The sequence below is a fragment of the Haliotis rufescens genome, unplaced genomic scaffold (genome assembly GCF_023055435.1).
Source record: "Haliotis rufescens isolate VD_foot unplaced genomic scaffold, xgHalRufe1.0.p SCAF_18, whole genome shotgun sequence".
Lineage (NCBI taxonomy): Eukaryota > Metazoa > Mollusca > Gastropoda > Lepetellida > Haliotidae > Haliotis > Haliotis rufescens.
This window is the reverse complement of record NW_025963868.1, coordinates 8,092,199-8,107,090: the sequence shown is the minus strand read 5'-3', so window position 1 is coordinate 8,107,090 and position 14,892 is coordinate 8,092,199. Positions and strand designations below refer to the sequence as shown.

The 14,892-nt window shown below is 40.7% G+C and overlaps 1 protein-coding gene across 1 annotated transcript; it reads right to left on the bottom strand.

The window, feature by feature from the left end:
- Positions 1 to 1,206: 1,206 nt before the first annotated feature.
- Positions 1,207 to 14,663, bottom strand: LOC124149680 (neural cell adhesion molecule 1-like). Its single transcript, XM_046521410.2, has 8 exons — positions 14,269 to 14,663; positions 10,118 to 10,411; positions 9,416 to 9,691; positions 7,361 to 7,642; positions 6,232 to 6,348; positions 4,741 to 4,818; positions 3,368 to 3,420; positions 1,207 to 2,666 (listed from the first exon to the last, which is right to left on the bottom strand). Exons 1-8 carry the CDS (start codon positions 14,330 to 14,332, stop codon positions 2,502 to 2,504), a joined length of 1,329 nt encoding a protein of 442 aa, XP_046377366.2. The 5' UTR covers positions 14,333 to 14,663; the 3' UTR covers positions 1,207 to 2,501.
- Between the last annotated feature and the right edge of the window lie 229 nt (positions 14,664 to 14,892).

The following is a 14,892-nucleotide window of genomic DNA, read 5'->3' as shown; positions in this document are numbered from 1 at the left end:
AACATATTTTATTTTTTATATTAGTAATTCAACATAAACACATTTAAAAATCGAATTTGTGGTGTAAGAACACACACACACACACACACAAAAATTGCTGTGTGTCACGTCTTTCACACTTTCGACGTTATGGATATTGTTCATTTTAATTTTTTATGCGTTTTATTTGTGAATTATTGGTAATATCTTTCAAGACATATTGCCATTTAATGAACTAAACAAGACCTACTAATGGTACAACTTTCAAAATACAATAATAAATGTGTTAAAATTATCACAGGTTTATGAAAGATTTATATATCCTTAAGTGGGTGGAAGATCTAGTCTTCAGCATAATGAAGAACCACGGCTACAGTCTAGGGTGGCTTCACCTGCTAGTGTGAGATGACGTCACCAAGGCAGACAGGACGGCCCTGTGTGTCATGCACGTCCACGTCAGTGGGTCCAAATATAAATGTACACAACGTGATCAGATGACTGTCTCTCATTGGACGAGAGTGTTAGCTGTTAAAATCTTTATTTCATATATCGGCGTAGTATGCCATCATCTCTACGACATGAAAGATTATGGATGGCTGCAAAATGACGTGACTGGTTCATAAATATAAATCTTGCGCTAAGAGTATCAGTATCGTGAATATCACATATTATGAATGGAAATTATATCATGCTGGCCTTTGGCGACATGGAAACAGACGAGGGTAAAATCAGCTTAATGATATAATGTCATTCTTACAATAATCGATGTTTAATTTGTAATTTCCCGCCATGATGTAACCTTAGGAACCGCGTATGAATACAGTAGTCGAGTAAACAGTCCTGTTTATCAAATAGTGCCAAATGACTTACGATCATGTTTGTCTACATAATCGCCCACACTTACATAATAAATCCCTATCTAAACGTTTTGGTAACAATAGCCAGTAGGGTATTGACAAACAGACATCGATGTATGGAGATCACAAGCTGTTACAGCTCGGCTACCTCTTTACACATTCATCGGGTCGTGATATGAAGGTAATTGGATTGGTTTAAAGGAGTTAAAAGGAGAAAAGGATAATTTTTGGCAGACGTTTTGGTAACAATAGCCAGTAGTGTATTGACAAACAGACATCGATGTATGGAGATTACAAGCAGTTATAGCTCGGCTACCTCTTTACACATGTATTGGATCGTGATACCAATGTTATTGGATTGATTTATCACATCAATTATACTATCCCTCTTATGATAATACCACACGAGTTCACCGCAAGGAGAAAAGGATAATTTTTGGCGGGTTTGAAATTTTATAGTTTTTGAAACTTTCAAAATATGATATGGTTTTGTGACTTCTAGTCCAGCTTCCTTCGTTCTCTTGCAGGTACTGGCACGACCCAAGATGAACACGCAAGTATAATACTGTCATACACACATTTGCTAACACGGATAACCGTTTTTGTGGAGCAGTAGAGGTCTGGCTAAACTAGCGTAAGCACATTATATAATGTATTCGTATCCACAGACTATGTAACATTGCTAATTGTTTTTCCAATCAGGTGGAAGCACACATGAATATTTCCCTTGATCTTGGAAGAGCTATAAACATTACTGTATATCTCAAGATGATTGTGTAAAAGAAATTATTGAAATTTGCTTTTCTTGCACTTTTTGTACAGATTCACAGTACCTATCGTGTATTGTTTTGGAGACATGCGGGTGAGCTAATTCTTTTTGATGGGCTGAATGTATCTAGATTGTATGGTGCAAATGAGTTTAGCCAAATTAGACATGTACATGTGTTCCTACGTTTTTCTTACTGTTCACCTTGTTTTCTATACCCAGCAGGTATGGCCTACAAGGGAAGTTAGCGAACCTTCTCACCACGTGTGAGTGTGGTCTTGTTTTTATTCTTTTTTTTTCGTTTTGTTTAATGATATTCAATATTCCAGCTGTATGATGGCGGTCTGTAAATAATCAAATCTGGACAAGACAATCCAGTGATTGATGTCAAGAGCACCGATGAATGCTATTGGTATACGATGATATGCATCAACCAAGTTGGCGAGCCTGACCACCCGATCCCGTTAGTCGCCTTTTACGGCAAGCATAGTCGCCTTTTACGACAAGCATGGGTTGCTGAATACCTATTCTACCCCGGATCTTCACGGTGTATACTTTGGCAATGTTATAGCTGAAAAATGTTTGAAGGAGTAATGTACAACTGTACCATTGTAGCACTTCGATGTCTGTGGGACTAAACGCCGCTTTGAACAATATTTCAGTTATATCACGGCGTGTCAGTTTGATGTGAGGAAGGCACGCTGGTGTTACACGTGTACCACCTTGGTCAAACCTACATGCATGGGTTTCGTGGTGACAAACCGAGGGTCATAATCGAAGCGAATTTGAGATTCGAACCCATGTTCAGCTCATCCAGGCACGACTAGGGAACGCCAAGCATAGAAAATTCGATGCGACCACTCATTGTTTCTACTCATCAGGGTTCCGTCCTGACGTCGCTAGTGTATGTCCTGGGCGCCAGGTTGGTTGAAGGCAAGGTCGGCATACTGTGTAGGATCGTCGTCGTCTTTAGTCCTGAGTATGTCGACGGCGCTGTCAGGCGGGTCTTCAACATCCACACTAACGTAGAGCAGGCCATCTTCATCCACACCTGTCTTCAGACCCTTCAACAATGAGGAGACATGGTACTCCAGTGATGTTTAATGTATGATTGTTTGAAGGACAGAATTTGTTTTTCATATATTAAAATAAGTGAATACATTTATATTCAACCAATAATTAGTATATACATATCATAATACAGCATGATAATGACATAAAAACTCTTTTTTTCACTCATTCAATCTGATCATCCTCCGGGAAGGTGGGGTTTGCCTGAGGGATGTTCTCGATAAAATAAACACACACACACACACACACACACACACACACACACACACACACACACACACACACACACACACACACACACACACACACACACACACACACACACACACACACACACACACACACACACTTAAAACTTTGATCAAGTATCTGAGTAGGCTTGCACCACAACTTCTGCATTAGTCCGAGTACAAGAAACCATACACACACGCACGCACGCACGCACGCACGCACGCACGCACGCACGCACGCACGCACGCACGCACGCACGCACGCACGCGAATATTGCATGGTTGGTCACAAGTGATTATATAATTACCTCGTCACGCCTGGGACAAAAGATCGCTAACGGGTAAGTCTATGTTGTGTGTCCAACGCGTGATATATGGATAAAAAAAGCGACGTCTCACTCAGTTTCACTCACTCACCCACCGAAACAGCCTTTCACTCACTCACTCAATTTACAATTACCTACTTGTTTGTTAGTCGAGTCTTCCTTCAGATTGGAATCTCCGTTACTTTCTTTACCTGTAAGAAAAATGTAAACGTATGTCAAAAGAACAACTAACAGACGCGGAAATGGCAATGCATCACTCTGTGCATGGACCTAAGAACTAAACATTGAATAAGCATAGCTCCAAACAAAGGACATCTTCAAAGTCATGATCATGACATTGTTATACAATGTGTAATAACTTCGGGGCTTATTTACTTGGGCATACACATTTCCGTTTGTGTCTTCCCTGGCCGTGACAGACAAGAAGCTTGGTGTATTACTTACGGTGCTTTATTACTTGGACATACAGATTTCCGTTCGTGTCGTTCTAGCCAGTGACAGACAAGAAGCTTGGTGAATTACTTACGGTGCTTAATTACTTGGACAAAGAGATTTCCGTTTGTGTCGTTCTAGCCAGTGACAGACAAGAAGCTTGGTGACTTACTTACGTGGCTGAATTACTTTGGCAAACAAACAGATTTCCGTTCGTGTCGTTCTAGCTCGTGACAGACAAGAAGCTTGGAAAATAACTTACGTGATTTGTGTACTTGGACCTACAGAGTTGCGTTCGTGTCTTCCTCGGCCGTGACAGACAAGAAGCTTGGTGTATTAATTACGTGGCTTATTTACTTGAGCATACAGATTTCCGTTCGTGTCGTTCTAGCCAGTGACAGACAAGAAGCTTGGTGAATTACTAACGGTACTTAATTTCTTGGACATACACATGTTCGTTCGTGTCGTTCTAGCCAGTGATAGACAAGAAGCTTGGTGAATTACTTACGGTGCTTAATTACGTGGGCATACAGATTTCCGTTCGTGTCGTTCTAGCCAGTGACAGACAAGAAGCTTGGTGAATTACTTATGGTGCTTAATTACTTGGGCATACAGATTTCCGTTCGTGTCGTTTTTACCAGTGACAGACAAGAAGCTTGGTGCTTTACTTACGGTGCTTAATTACTTGGGCATACAGATTTCCGTTCGTGTCGTTCTAGCCAGTGACAGGCAAGAAGCTTGGTGAATTACTTACGGTGCTTAATTTCTTGGACATACAGATTTCCGTTCGTGTCGTTCTAGCCAGTGACAGACAAGAAGCTTGGTGTATTACTTACAGTGCTATTACTTGGACATACAGATTTCCGTTCGTGTCGTTCTAGCCAGTGACAGACAATAAGCTTGGTGTATTACTTACGGTGCTTAATTTCTTGGACATACACATTTCCGTTTGTGTCGTTCTAGCCGTGACAGACAAGAAGCTTGGTGTATTACTTACGGTGCTTAATTTCTTGGACATACAGATTTCCGTTCGTGTCGTTCTAGCCAGTGACAGACAAGACTCTTGGTGATTAACTTACGTGGCTTTTTTACTTGGGCATACAGATTTCCGTTCGTGTCATCTTCGGCAGTGCTGTTCATAATATCCATGTCTAAATCTACAAAAACAAGAGTGTGTGAATAGAAAAGTTTAACACCGATTAGAATAGTATTCCAGTAGTGTCATAGCGCTCATGTGTCGGTCGAGAAGAGAGCAAAGCGGCCCAAATAACGGAAGCTTACTACTTTCGTGAACCCGCGAGCTTTGTTATACTGCTGGCTTACTAGGGCGGGATCTGAAATTTCCTTGAAATGAAACTACACTCATGTGTGAGAGAAGGTCTGTGGGAGGTTTTTTGAGGAGAGGACCGTATTCGTGGCGTAGTGGATAAAGTGTCTGTCTGGAGAGCGGAAAGTCGATGGTTCGATAACCTGGTCGCGTCATACCAAAGGACTTTTTAAAGATGGTTCTAATAATTTCCCTGTTGACGCTCAGCATTATCAACGCATGGACTCGAGTCAGTCAGTATACTGTGTCTGAGTGGGGTAGTCATGTTAAAATGCGGCATGGTAACCCAGTGGGCTAGGACTACAACACCGTCATTAATCTGGACTAGTACAAGCAGACACACACACACACACGCACGCACGCACGCACGCACGCACGCACGCACGCACGCACGCACGCACGCACGCACGCGCACACACACACACACACACACGCACGCACGCACGCACGCACGCACGCACACACACACACACACACACACACACACGTTGTCATGTAAGTGCAATAATTTTTGGCGCGAATTTAAACCCCATTTCACCCGACCTCACCTTCTGAACCCCTTTGGTGCAGTACTGTGATTTGAAGCTCCATTTGACGTCATGAATAAATATATATTTGATGAATATACCCTGCCGGGCTAACGAAAGTATATATATATACACTGAAAATAGGACCAAAAAGTAGCAAACGTTATGAAAACGTTACAAGGATGAAAACATTTGCCGAAACACTTTAAACTTGAAGTCAAACACAGCTGGATACCCTTATCAAAAGCATCACCATCGAATAACCATTTCGTGTTTGTTTCATTTCAGCCACGATCAATATGGAAGTCCGACTGGGCGACATACATGCTGTTTGATTGAGCTGAGCTAGCCTCTGCTATATCACATGATTATCATTGACTCGGAAAGCTGTTTTTTGCTTCAAAGTGGGATGTAAGGGATTTATTCTCTCGCTGAGAAATCCACGTGCAGCCTGTTTTCTTCGTGGTGGGGTATAAGGGGTTTATTCTCCCGCTGAAAAGCTCCAAGGCGTGATACATCGTATTTTATAAAGATCACTTGAACCAATCAGATCTCGTCATTCTGACATGGAGGTATGATACTACGTTTTGTGGTCTGTCATATCATTGTTGATAGCAAAGAAGGGAAATAATTGTGGTCTGAAGTGAGTTATACAGGTCAAGGGTAATTATCATAACAGAATGAAAAGTTCATAGTTTGGATGCACGAGTACTTACCGTTGTCGTCTTCCTTCCTCATCTTTCGGTTTATCAAGACGACCGAAACAGCAACAATCACCAGAATTGTAAGCCCGCCGATAACAAGCCCGGCCACCAAACCCCCACTGACGGGATCTGCAACAGACACAAACAGATCGTTTAATCGTTTCTCATTTATTGAATAATTATGATTTTACTCCGACTATAACAATATTCCAGCGTTGCCATGGCGGGCCACTTTAGAAATGAGTTTCACCCTTTGTGCTCATATTGGGAATCGAACCCAGGTCTTTGGCGTAACGAGCGAACACTGTAAACCACCAGGAGTCGAACCATGACTAGTAGATTCTGGCAGCTGATGGAAACATCATATATGCGCATGTATTCACCATATACTCAATTGACATAGAAACGCAACATTATCAAATCGATAACACTTACTCTTAAACATATCAGGAGGGTTTCATTGTCAAACAGTTAAAAGTTTTAAAATGACGTTGACGCTAAACGCTATATATATATCAACGGGAAATGACGTTGACGCTAAACGCTATATATATATATCAACGGGAAATGACGCTGACGCTGAACGCTATATACTATTATATATTAACGGAAAATGACGTTGATGCTCTACGAAGGCTCATTTTAATTTGAGGTTTACACGATGTATATATATATATATATATATATATATATATATATATATATATATATATATATATATATATATATATATATATATATATATATATGAACGCTATATATATATATATATATATGTACATATATACTAACGGGAAATGACGTTGACGCTGAACGCTATATATATATACTAACGGGAAATGACGTTGATTCTGAACACTATATATATATATATACACTAACGGGAAATGACGTTGACGCCGAACACTATATACATTCTAACGGGAAATGACGTTGACGCTGAACACTATATATATATACTAACGGGTAATGACGTTTACGCTGAACACTATATATATACTGACGGGAAATGACGTTGACGCTGAACACTATATACATACTAACGGGAAATGACATTGACGCTGAACACTATGTATATACCAACGGGAAATGATATATAGTTATTGAGCTAAAGAACGTGAAGGTCAAAACATGTACAAACCTTCTGTGGCTAGTGCGATGGTAAAATTTCCTGATCCAAGATTGTTTTTGACAATAACTGTGTATACTCCAAGGTCATCCTCAGTGACACCTTTAATGGTAATCCTGCTGATGACGTTCAGATTAGCGTCGAGAGAACCATTGTTTGCGTCTAACATGTTCCCAAGCGGGCCAAACCATGTGAAGGTAGGCCGAGGGTATGCCATTACTGACAGGGTCAGAGTTACGTCCCCTTCAAGGGAGGTCGTGGTTGTACCTTGGGATGCACCTTGTGTTGGAGGACCTGTGGAGTGAGTGAGTGAGATTGGTTTAACGCAGCTTTAAACAGAGTGTATATCACCTATAGTAAAGTGCAGCTGAAGTAGAGCCCGAAAGTGCAGGTCTTAGACTTTTATTTCTGGGGTGAAAATAACGAGCACGGGAACCAACAAGAACACGGGGATGCGAACCCTACATCATCCTGGCACCGTTAAGGCACGCAACTCTGCACACCGAATTACGACCTTAGAGGACTGGGCCACCCATGACCCCAACCTGTGAACGATAGGTAGTGAGTGCTGTGAGAATATAGTGATAGTGTGAGGGCGGTCGGGTAGCCTAGTGGTTAGAGCGTTCGATTCGGGTTCGATTCCCGACATGGGCACAATGTGTGAAGCCCATTTCTGGTGTCACCCGCCGTGATATTGCTGGAATATTGCTAAAAGCGGCGTAAAACCATACTCACTCACTCACTCACTGATAGTGTGGGGATGCACCCCGCTGTGAGAGGGTGATGGCTTCGGGCCCTTGTAGTTAGCTTCGTTGTGGTTCGTTGCTCATAATATCAACCACTGGTTTACTTATGACTTTATGACTCAGTCGAAATCAAAGGTGTGGCATGAATGCATTAGAAAAGCGAAGTGAAATTTGAATAAGGAATCCACGTCGAAAATTAATTTTACATTCGTAGTTTGATTTATATGGTGAATATTGGTCAATATTTTCATTCTGGTGTATGTTCTGCTAATGGGCAAACTCCAAGGAACATGATATACATTTTATATACAAGTTATGGATCTGTACATTCATTTAAGAGCTACGAAGCTTATTTTCAAAATGTCGTGCGAAGATCTCTTTGACATAGAATGGACAGGTATTTCTCTGACACAAGTAGCGATTTATAAGAGAAAAATACTTGTAAGAAATACAATGTGTTATATTACAGTGCAAGTTTTGAAGTTCAAATAGTGAAATATATTTCACCTTATGACATATACAACATCAATGTTATTCATATATTACAATAAAATAAAAGTATTAAATTATTTTTGTTTTCTTATGTAAATAAACAGTTGCGTTCAAACATAAGGCTAAATTCTGACAACATTTAAAACTTTCATGTATGTAAATTATTGCACGTTTTCCAGAACTCGTTTCTTTTCCAGTTGTGTCAGCTGCAAGGTCATTCCGGGAAAATCTTCCCCATGTTTTAAGGTGTTTAAGAAGTGGGACTTTAAAGCACGTCCGCCTCGTCTCCGTCTGATACGCAATGCGTGAAGCCCATTTCTAGTGTCCCCCGCCGTGCTGGAATATTGCTAAAAGCGGCGTAAAACCAAACTCACTCACTCACTCCGTCTGATACGACCACCGCCAAAATTAGCAGGAATCCATAGTGTACAAAGTTTTGTGCACTTGACGGTCCCATGACACCAACACCCTAGCGTCACTGGTGAGCCTTACATAACTGTTCAACTTGTGCTATTTTGCCTTCAAATAGAAATGTAAAACTAGGGTCTGTTTGTATGTTTGTTGTTTGAACGCAGCACTCTGCAATATCCCAGCTATATTACGGTGGTCTGTAATAATCGAGTCTGGATCTAACAATCAAGTGATTGATATCATGAGAATCGATCTACGCAATTTGGATACGATGACATGATGCTTCAACCAAGTCAGCGAGCCTGACCACCCGATCCCGTTAACGTCAAGCATGGGTTGCTGAAGACCTATTATAGCCGAGCGAACCGGAGTAGGTATCCGGCACTGGCTGATTACGCCAGGATAACATTGTACTTACATCTGACTATTAGTTGAATATTTGATGAGGCAGAGCCAAACCTATTCGAGGCTTGGCATACATAGGTCGCCATATCTTGACAACTCACTGTTGTCAGAGTGGACCTCACAGCGACATCGTCGTCTACAGTCTGCAGACTCCGACCTTGCTTTTTGATGATGACGTCGGCGGCTGGGTTACCTTCGTATTGACAAACCAGGGTGACAGTGTCGTTTATGTTGACCTCGATTTTGTTGGATTCATGGTTGGTCGTAAAACTTTTTATCGCCGGCGGGTCTGGAAACAGTACGAATGGAACCATATGTTCCATACAGCTGTGAAAATCAGTGCAGCTGAATATATGATTATTCATAATTTAAGCATAATTTTAGCATTATCTCGGCTATAAAATCGACTTCGAAGCTGTTTAATACGATTTTAATGTTGCAACAGTCATAATTTTAAAATAAACACATTTAAATTTAATAAAGTAAAAAAAAAAAATAATCGTGTTGGAGAGAGATATAAATGTATATATCTCGAGAGAGAGAGAGATGAAGAGAGAGATATATATATAGACAGAGATATATAGAGAGATACAGAGAGGGATCGAGAGATAAATATAGAGCGATCGAGCGGGAGAGAGAGAGAGAGAGAGAGAGAGAGAGAGAGAGAGAGAGAGAGAGAGAGGAAGGGAGGAGGGGGGAGGAGGACTTTACTCACACCAGACATCTAGTTTTGCCATGTTGCTCTGATCTGGACCAGCCTGACATAACCAGTCTGTACTTGAGTGGTTCCGATAGGTGTGGGGTATTTTGAAATAATACTTGGAGGGCTCCCCTCTCTCAACCCCACACTCCAGTCCCTCATTCGTTGTCATGCCACCAAATTGGCAATAGGTGATAGTGCCCTCTTTAAAATAGACCAAATACTCTCCCTGCTGCGTGGTACTGCAGGTGAACGTGTAGCTATCCCCTTCCATCACTGAGCCGGTGGCAGGCCCTATTGTGGCTGTACCTTAAACAGAAGTGTCAATCTGTCTGAAGAGATGTAATATGTGAGAGGACATTAGGAGAGAGAGAGAGAGAGAGAGAGAGAGATAGAGAGAGAGAGAGAGAGAGAGAGAGACAGAGAGAGACAGAGAGAGAGAGAACAGGTAGAATGTGCAGGAGAGAGAATGTGTAGGGGAGAGAGAAAAGCAAGATAGAATGTAGAGAAGAGAAAAAGTGCAGGTGAGAGAATATGCAGGAGAGAGAATGTGTAGGGGAGAGAATGTGTAGGGGAGAGAATGTACAGGAGAGAGAATGTGTAGGGGAGAGAATGTGTAGGTGAGAGAATGTGTAGGGGAGAGAATGTGCAGGGGAGAGAATGTGTAGGGGAGAGAATGTGTAGGTGAGAGAATGTGTAGGGGAGAGAATGTGCAGGGGAGAGAATGTGTAGGGGAGAGAATGTGCAGGAGAGAGAATGTGTAGGGGAGAGAATGTGCAGGAGAGAGAATGTGTAGGGGAGAGAATGTGCAGGAAAGAGAATGTGCAGGAGAGAGAATGTGCAGGAGAGAGAATGTGTAGGGGAGAGAATGTGTAGGGGAAAGAATGTGCAGGAGAGAGATTGTGTAGGGGAGAGAATGTGCAGGGGAGAGATTGTGCCGGGGAGAGAATGTGTAGGGGAGAGAATGTGCAGGGGAAAGAATGTGGAGGAAAGATAGGATGTGGAGTGAGAATGTGGAGGAGACATATGATATTAGGAGAAAGGTAATGTGTAATAGAGAGAGAATGTTAAAGACATAGAATGTAAAGGGGAGAGAGAATGTGCAGGGAAACTTTGTAAAAGATAGATCTACTTTAGGATAGAATGTGTGTGACAGAGAGAATGTGTTGCAGAATGTAGAATGTGTACTAGAGAGATAAGGTGTAGAGAGATGGTGTAGGGGAGAGAGAGGTTGTAGGAGTGAGCCTTGGAGAGAGAGAGAGAGTGTGTAGGAGAGAGAGAGAGAGAGAGAGAGAGAGAGAGAGAGAGAGAGAGAGAGAGAGAGAGAGAGAGAGAGAGAGAGAGAGTGTAGAAGGGAGAGTAACAAAGGAGTTTAACTACTTTTCATGTCATTCATGTTATTTACCCGAACACGGTGTGCAGGGAGAGACCACATTATATCAGCATGCGCTTCCGTCACGTGCACGTCTCTGACTCACAATTACTGTTATCGCTGACACGGATAGAATGACATGCTATATTTTACGGTTTGAAATACACGCCGGACATACTATATATTGTACTGGGACTGTCCGCATCCTGTTGTGTGACAAGATAGATACTCATCTAAATGACATGTGAAAATTTATATTCGCTTGGAACAACACCATAAGACATAGCCCTACATCAGAAGACATGTATTTACCTCGTACAAAATGATAATACTTACACTCACATAGTACTACATGATAATACTTACACTCACGTAGTACTACATGCTAATAATTACACTCACTTAGTACTACATGATAATACTTACACTCACTTAGTACTACATGATAATACTTACAATCACATAGTACTACATGATAATACTTACACTCACGTTGTACTACATGATAATACTTACACTCACGTAGTACTACATGCTAATATTTACACTGACATAGTACTAAATGATAATACTTACACTGACATAGTACTACATAATAATACTTACACTCACATAGTACTACATGAAAATACTTACACTCACGTAGTACTACATGATAATACTTACACTCACTTAGTACTACATGCTAATACTTACACTCACGTAGTACTACATGATAATACTTACACTCACGTAGTACTACATGCAGTACATGATACTACTTACAATCACGTAGTACTACATGATAATACTTACACTCACATAATACTACATGATAATACTTACACTCACATAGTACTACACGATAATACTTACACTCACATAGAAATACATGATAATATTTACACTCACATATATAGTACTACATGATAATACTTACAATCACGTAGTACTTCATGATGATACTTACACTCACATAGAAATACATGATAATATTTACACTCACGTAGTACTACATGCTAATACTTACACTCACGTAGTACTACATGATGATACTTACACTCACGTAGTACTACATGCTAATACTTACACTCACGTAGTACTACATGGTAATACTTACGCTCACGTAGTACTAGAGAGAGCCTTGGAGAGAGAGAGAGTGTGTAGGAGAGAGAGAGAGAGAGAGAGAGAGAGAGAGAGAGAGAGAGAGAGAGAGAGAGTAGAAGGGAGAGCAACAAGGGAGTTTAACTACTTTTCATGCCATTTATGTTATTTACCCGAACACGGTGTGCAGGGAGAGACCACATTATATCAGCATGCGCTTCCGTCACGTGCACGTCTCTGACTCACAATTACTGTTATCGCTGACACGGATAGAATGACATGCTATATTTTACGGTTTGAAATACACGCCGGACATACTGTATATTGTACTGGGACTGTCCGCATCCTGTTGTGTGACAAGATGGATACTCATCTAAATGACATGTGAAAATTTATTTTCGCTTGGAACAACACCATAAGACATAGCCCTACATCAGAAGACATGTATTTACCTCGTACAAAATGATAATACTTACACTCACATAGTACTACATGATAATACTTACACTCACGTAGTACTACATGATAATACTTACACTCACGTAGTACTACATGATAATACTTACACTCACGTAGTACTACATGATAATACTTACACTCACATAGTACTACATGATAATACTTACACTCACGTAGTACTACATGATAATACTTACACTCACGTAGTACTACATGCTAATACTTACACTCACTTAGTACTACATGATAATACTTACACTCACTTAGTACTACATGCTAATACTTACACTCACGTAGTACTACATGATAATACTTACACTCACGTTGTACTACATGATAATACTTACACTCACGTAGTACTACATGATAATACTTACAATCACATAGTACTACATGATAATACTTACACTCACGTTGTACTACATGATAATACTTACACTCACGTAGTACTACATGCTAATATTTACACTGACATAGTACTAAATGATAATACTTACACTGACATAGTACTACATAATAATACTTACACTCACATAGTACTACATGAAAATACTTACACTCACGTAGTACTACATGATTATACTTACACTCACGTAGTACTACATGATAATACTTACACTCACGTAGTACTACATGATACTACTTACAATCACGTAGTACTACATGATAATACTTACACTCACATAGTATACTTGAGAATATATATTATACTTACCTAGTACTGCATAAGGCATATACTCACCTGATATAGATGAGAAGACATATATACTCACCTAGTACTACATGAGAAGAGCTATACTCACCTAGTACTGCATAAGGCATATACTCACCTGATATACACGAGAAGACATATACTCACCTAGTACTTCACGAGAAGACATATACTCACCTAGTACTACATGAGAAGAGCTATACTCACCAAGTACTGCATAAGGCATATACTCACCTAGTACTGCATAAGGCATATACTCACCTGATATACACGAGAAGACATACAACATGCATACTCACCTAGTACTTCACGAGAAGACATATACTCACCTAGTACTACATGAGAAGACCTATACTCACCTAGTACTGCATAAGGCATATACTCACCTGATATACACGAGAAGACATACAACATGTATACTCACCTAGTACTACATGAGAAGACATATACTCACCTAGTACTACATGAGAAGACCTATACTCACCTAGTACTGCATAAGGCATATACTCACCTGATATACACGAGAAGACATATACTCACCTAGTACTACATGAGAAGACATATGTAGCATGACGCCGAACACCATCCACACAACTGCCTTCATGATATAATTCACAAATTAAGTCGGCTATGTCCAAGCAACCACATGCGTTTCTCACGAACAGTTTAACTTCCGCGTTGTGGCGCTATGTATGTTATATGCATTCAGAGGATCTCGGAGAATTATTTTCAACGCCCGCTGCACACGTTCCGATTGTTTGGTGACCCACGATGAAGCTTGTGAGTGATATACGAAACCCGGACCACAGGTTATGTTACCCTAAGCAGTGTCGACTATCAAATATGCGTATCTCTCTTGTTGTCATTGATAAAGAGAGGCTTGCGACAGTGGGACCCCTTTCACAAAGCACTCGACTATACCACGTGGTGTTGAGTATTAAACGAAACTCCTTGTATGTGTGGGTCATATTTCCTGTTTGCGTTTGACTCCGTATGTTCCGTGAGCACAAGAACTAGTATATAAATACACTCAGGGGGACAGACGTATCTGCAGTTGTTTAAGTATTGACTTATGTGCAGTATTGATTCACAGGTGGTACGGTACTCACGTCCTAACTTGCAAATCGATCGCGATACAATACACTTATGTGATGTCGATATTGC

What these genes read in the sequence shown, in the direction of transcription:
- LOC124149680 (XM_046521410.2), bottom strand. Translation starts at nt 14,332, where the DNA reads ATGAAGGCAGTTGTGTGGATGGTGTTCGGCGTCATGCTACATATGTCT. An exon ending in GGCAAAACTAGATGTCTGGT is followed by an intron (nt 9,692 to 10,117) that starts GTGAGTAAAGTC and finishes TACTGTTTCCAG; the next exon opens with ACCCGCCGGCGATAAAAAGT. An exon ending in GAGGAAGGAAGACGACAACG is followed by an intron (nt 4,819 to 6,231) that starts GTAAGTACTCGT and finishes TTGTTTTTGTAG; the next exon opens with ATTTAGACATGGATATTATG.